Source organism: Saimiri boliviensis, chromosome 12 (assembly GCF_048565385.1).
Source record: "Saimiri boliviensis isolate mSaiBol1 chromosome 12, mSaiBol1.pri, whole genome shotgun sequence".
Classification (NCBI taxonomy): domain Eukaryota; kingdom Metazoa; phylum Chordata; class Mammalia; order Primates; family Cebidae; genus Saimiri; species Saimiri boliviensis.
Window position 1 is genome coordinate 27,166,868 of NC_133460.1, and position 6,135 is coordinate 27,173,002.

Genomic DNA, 6,135 nt, shown 5'->3' on the forward strand with positions numbered 1-6,135 from the left:
CCAGCTCTGTCATCGGGGCTGACGGGGACATCAGTATGGGGCCTGACGCTGGAGAGACATAAAACCCAGACTTTGTTGTGAGTTTAACCATAAGTAAATAGGACAACTATAATACCTTCATATTTCAAGCATGAAATGCCATCTGCTAGTGCAACTTTCCTCCTAAAAGGTAGAGATGATTTTGATGGCCCAAGTCTTTAAAGGACAGCTGTCCAGAAAAGTTGGGCACAGTGTCTTTTCTCAGTAAATATCCTGTAGCAAGCAGAGCCTTCAGAATGGTTTCACTGACCTCAGAGCTGAACTGGGATTCATGTTAAAAATATCCACTGAAGAGTTTCAGGACTTGGTGAGGACTCTGGTTCTGGGACAATGCTGGTTTGTGTGGGAAAGATGGCTGGCCAGGGAGCCCATGTCACATCTTCAGGTTCTCCTCCAGTTTTCATCTGTCTATAAAAACCTCCTTCTGTTGGACAGCTTGGTGGGCAGAGAATGAGGGCAGGAAGAAGCTGAGGCCATTACATGGACCCAGGGGATGAGCAGAAAACTCTGAGTACCCTGACAACATCAGGGTGTTTGATGAAAGTCCTGCTACATTAGCCCTAAGCTGGCCAACCCTGAACCCTGGATGAAGGATTCCACCTCTTTACCCATCATATCCACACAGCAAAACATGAGGCTCTCTCTGAAAGAATGTCTCTATCTTAATGAAATTCCCCAAATTTCCAAGTCTTGCCCTTTTCATGAAATAGGCATACAGGCTTCTCATGTCTCTTTATTCCCTCTTCACCCTTGCCCTATGCCCACAGTTGAGCCCCAGGACAGATCTTCAAGGACAGCCTAGTGGCATGTGCAAAAGGATGAAAGGAAAGGCAATTGTTCTCCCGGCTTGTGGTGGGATGATGGCCAAGATTTCACCTTTGAGAACACCAGCTTCCCCTGGGTAGTGGGGGAGCAAATCGCTTTTTCTTTGGTTGAGCCTCAGATTAAGCCTTGCCTCTTGCCTCTTAGGCTGATGGCTTCTTTCGGTCTCTACTAGGCAGAACCAGTAGCTGGAGCCCCAAGTTGAAACCAGAGGGCAAGAAGCCTATTAGAAGGGGTGGAGAGAGTCTCCTGGCAGGAGGGGAGGCAGGGACACTTAGGCAGCTGCAGTGGCCGAGGAACACATACTATTGCCACCTGCCACTCTTCAACAAGGCTTAGTGTGCTCTTAGTGGAAGGAAGGGGCTGCTGCTTGAGGCGGTGGGGGCGGTGACGAGCCTGAGCCTGGGCAGCAGGCTACATTTCTCATTCTTTGATAAAACTTCTTCCTATGTTTATAATAAAACACGGTTTCTACATGATCTGGCCAAGTTTTAAAGTCAATTTTCCCTGCAAATGTTCAACAGTTAAAAATGTCTTTTGAAAGTGAGTGTTCCTCTTCAGTCTTTGTAGAATAATTTCTTTTTTTACACTTGAGTGTGCATATATTTACATGAAATTCACTCTTACATATATCCTGTAGCTCTCATGAGTGGAAATAATGTCTCTTTCAAAGTGAAGCTCAGTTTGGGACAGACGCTCCTGGCTCTACTGGAGAGGAGGACGGGCTCTCTAGGTGTCTGGGGGTTTGTAGCTATTGGGGTGCACCACAGCTGATTTTAAGAGAAACAGGCAATGCAGGAAAGGAGGAGACCAGCAGCACATAACAAAGCCAACCTATTTATTCGGCTGTGGAGAAGGAGGCTGAGAAATGAGGATCCATGTATTTGGTAAAAAGCTAAATCTTTGTGCTTTTCTCTTAGATATTCCTTCTCATCTTCTCTAACCAGACTTTCAACAGATATTTTCTGAGCACCTTCTCTGCATGTCTGCACTGCTGTGTAAAATGCCCTGCCTTTGCGTGGACTGTTCTTTCTAATCAAGAGGTGTGTGTGGTGAACTTGGGGCAGCCCCTGGAAGGCATGTTCTTTGACCACTGCGTCTGCGGCTGCATCACCAGATAATGAGCTTCACCACTCGTCTGCTTCCTGTGTCCTTCCATGGGGAGTAAATGTCACTCCAGCTGGTTGCCTCTCTGAATAGGCACATTTTCAGTATTCAGACAAGGACCTGATCTTTGCACAAAGTGCTTTGATGGTTGCCTGCTTGAGTCACTCCCAACTCCTTCCTGAGGCCCTTTCTTTATAATTCTGTTGAAATAGTTACCATAATAACAGTAGTAATCATAGCATCTCACATTTACTAAAAACTTAACCTGTACCAGGAATCGACAGGGGGAGGGGGGTATCAGAATTATGTAATTTACATGTCCCAATAATCCTAGACACTTCTTGACCATCTAGTTTTTTCAGATGAGAAAACTGAGGTTCCAGTGAAGTCAATAAACTTGTCCAAGTTCTGACCGACTCCGCTTGTCATATGAAGAGTCAGTCTTAGAACTGGGTCATTGCTCTGCTTGCAATGCTGTGCCCTCTGGCAAACCCCCTGCCCCCCGCCACCGGTCTCCTGAGCTCGTGCTCCAGCTGCCTCTACCATAACACTTCCTGCCTGGACTTAAACATTTGTTTACTGCTCCAACTTCTCATTAAACTTGGGGCTTTTCAAAGCCAGGGGTGGTGCCTTATTTGTTGTTTACTTCCTGGTGTCTAGAGCAGCCTCTGGCATGAGCTGTTTAAACATTGGCTAAGTCTCATAGGCCTGTGTCATGGAGAGAATCCTAAAAGGAAAGGGGAAGGTGGGGTGAGGAATTTTTTTCATTAAGGCTAGAAGACACATGGGTTTCTGTTTTCTAGTCCTGAATTGGATGGGGAGGATGGGGAAGGTGACATGTGCCACCTGCATGGAGCCCATTCTCCCACCTTGGAGGATGAAGAGTATCTTACCATCAACTCTACATGCCAAGGCCAGCTACCCTGTGAAGAATGTTTGGAGGCAGATTCTGGGACCATTCCCTTGCCACAGTTCTGCTCTTGGGGCACTATTCCAGAGTCTTTGCCTCCAGAAGAGTTCCAAGAGAGTGGGAGTGAATGGGAAGACCTGGAGGAGACTGTGGACCTGGAGGACGCTGCCCTCAGGTGGGTACCACTCTGGCTGGGTGGACTGGGGCTGAGCTCTGACAGCAGGGCTCAGTGCTATCAAGCCACTTCGGCTGGGGGTGGGGGATGGTTCGTGGGCATTGCCCAGTTCCCCCTGCATCTTCTTTGGGCATCATGAATCATTGTGATGGCCATTTTCACTGAGCATTTACCATGGCCCTTGCACCATGACAATGGCCCTACAGCATGGGGACAGTCATCAACCCGATTTCACACATGACACATTTGGGGCTTTCCCAAGGTCATCCAGTGAGTAAGTGACAGAGCTGGAACTCAACCCTGGTTGGTTTCCTACTCCACAGCCCACCTGTTGAGCACCTGTCTGTTCTGTCTCCTGTGTGCGGGAGGGTGCATCTCTCTCCTCAGGTCTCTCTCTTTTGGGGGTCTGAATGTCTAGTGCTTATTCCTGTTTTGCCTGCTTCTGCCTGCGCCTCTGCCAGACTTATTGCAGAGGGGAGTCTTGGTGTTATATCACAGGGCCCATCTTGTTGGACTGTTGTGGCTGGGTATAGATCAGCATCAGGAAAGTCTCACTGCTAATGGAAGGAGCCACCAGAAGCAGACCTGGTCACCAGGCAGGGTCAGAACATATTGATGAGGAAGAGCAAGGGCAACAGAAACTGTCACACTGGCAGGAAAGGGGGGTAGACTCTGGGCAGGTCTGTAACCATCCAACACTCTGTTCGAGTACATACAGTATATGTTAAAAAATGCTGAATGTTCCAAAAACTTTCCCATAAACACAGTTTCAAGGTCCATTGAAACTTACCGAGACATCAGTTGGAGAAATTTCAGTTATAATTGAAACACACTCCTTCACTTTCCTCCCATTGGGCCCTAGCTCCATTTTCCTGGCTGTACATAAGGAAGCCTGGCCACCACAAATGATTGAGCTAGAGCTTCAGAGGACAGTTGGCGGGTCAGCTGATAAGGAGAGTGGATGTATGAAATTAAAATATAACAAAAGGGCTGGTTCTTATCTGAAATAGGAAGCAACAAGTTAATAGAGTGGAAGATTCGGAGGCTTCAAAGACCATGCATGTTCATTTATAGGGAAGTCAAACACTTTACAACATTGGGAGTGTGTGTTACGGATTCACAGAAGTGTGGGCAAGCAGGAAGCAGCTTATATGCAAGGGCAATCTTTTCGGAGGTGGTTCTGCAGGGCTGGGTAGCTTAAAGAAGAAGGCTGAGCAATCGGTGGGGACTGCAAGGGTCAGTCCATTGACATCTGCAGTGCCTCTGAGCCAGCCAGGAAGAGAAAGGCAGAGGATGTGGCATGGCGGTTGAGGGAGCTCAGATCTGAAGCCTGGCCCTGCCACTCCCTAGCTGGTAGAGTTGCAGTTCATGACTTTTAAACTGTTTAATATGCAGCTGACTGCCAGATAGAGCTAACCAAACCTACCTCATGCGGTTAGGACAATGCCAAGTGTGCAGTAGTAAGCACTTAAATAACATCGGCTATTTTTATCACCAATCACAAAGAGGGGATTTGCTCCAGTGAGAGGATACAAGCTTTTTAATGCAGTCAATCCTGTTGGGTTTTTCCATGTAGTCAAAGGAACTAGACAGTTGGACTTGTGCCCTAGTATGTGGTGTGGGTCTGGGTGGGGAGAAGCACTCAGCTATGGCAAGGGTGCCAGGCTTTACCAAGACCTCATCTACGTATGGATTGTGGGTTGGGATATGCTCAGGGTGAGTCTTGTTAGAATCACTGATCCCACAAAAAGAAGAACAGGTCTCACCCTCCCCTGCAGACTGAGGACAGGTGTGCCAACATGAGCGCTCAAGGCGTGAGTTCTTGGTTTGGCTCCATGCAGCAGCCCACAGGTGTGCTTCCTGGCATCTATGGGCTACTGCACCTAGAATGTTGACTTGTGTGCTTCTTTTAGGAAATGCAGGTCTTAACAGCCTTTAAATTCTCCGTAGTGTCTGTAACCCCTATAAGCTGAACCCCCTCTGCTGTATCTGATTCATAAAGAGGACTTTGCCTACAGAGCAGCACAGCCTGTGAGCCTAATCGCCAGTTATTTTGTTTGGTCCTTTTAGACATTAAGACAGTCCTATGACTATTTACTGTTTCATAGGTAGTTTTTACATGCGATTTAACTTAATCCTCATGTCAATTCGAATAGTATTCTTATTTCTCTTTTTAAAAGGGGTTTAGAAGGTTTAATTTGTCTGAGATCCCACAGGTAGGAGGGGTGGGTTCACACTATATCTGTTTGGTTCTACTTTTGGTGCCTTTTCACATTTCCCCCAGAATATGTGTTTTCATGTGAGTTTGTGTAACACGGGTCTTTCCATAAAGTAGCATGAGTCCTACTTTTCCTCCACAAAATATTTCTCTTTTGTGAGACTAGGAAAAGCTCCCTTGTTCGGTGAGATTAAGAGGATGATGGAACTGTTCTCTTTAGTAAAAGCTGCTGGCAAAATGATGAGGACACCCATTAAAAGCTGCTTATTTTTTTAGGTAAACACAGAGAACAGCGACCTCCCAAGGCAGAGACTGAGGGTTTCTGCATGGACATCCTTTCAGATGACCTTGGTCCAAAGAGTGTACCCACCAGTTCTGCCACTGGGAAGAAAACCTGTAGGTTCTTGTGAAGGTGACCTACCTGGGATGAAGGGCCTGGCCCAGTTGTTAAGAGCTCACTTTAAGAAGAGTGTGCATGTCAATTCCATGATTCATTTTGCATAGTGGCTGTGGCCTCTCTTCAGTTCTGGGGTTTATATCCAGCAAAGCTTTGTGTGGGGGGTGGGGGAGGGGAAAGGGGAGATGGTGAGAAGGGGGGTGGGTGGCTTTCCTTTGTGAAAAGAGTTGAGAACCAACCTCCTTCTCGGAGATACCCCAGGCAGGGTGAGGCTTTGCTGCGGCACTGGCACACACTCTCCGGGACAGACACAGAGCTGTACGGTGCACTTTGTAGCTCAGCACTGAACAAAGGAGTTTCTATGGCTCTCGCAGTGGATGGACTCTGTTAAGGGGATTGGCTCCAAAATTATGGCTGTAATATATTTTGATATCTTTCTGCATCCTTTCTATATAACTCTACATAGC

The 6,135-nt window shown here is 47.1% G+C and overlaps 1 protein-coding gene across 2 annotated transcripts in view; it reads left to right on the forward strand.

Annotated features, from left to right (window-relative positions):
* FRMPD2 (FERM and PDZ domain containing 2) overlaps positions 1-5,806 on the forward strand; it is a 126,820-nt gene extending 121,014 nt beyond the window's left edge. Inside the window, exons 29-30 of one of the 2 annotated variants that reach the window (XM_074382147.1) lie at positions 2,772-3,053; positions 5,548-5,806. In XM_074382147.1, coding sequence (XP_074238248.1) covers positions 2,772-3,053; positions 5,548-5,551 — 286 coding nt within the window. In that variant the 3' untranslated portion in view covers positions 5,552-5,806. Of the gene's footprint in view, positions 1-2,771; positions 4,354-5,547 lie in introns of those variants that run through there. The other variant, XM_003929971.4, reaches the window with a different exon arrangement.
* Positions 5,807-6,135: the final 329 nt, after the last annotated feature.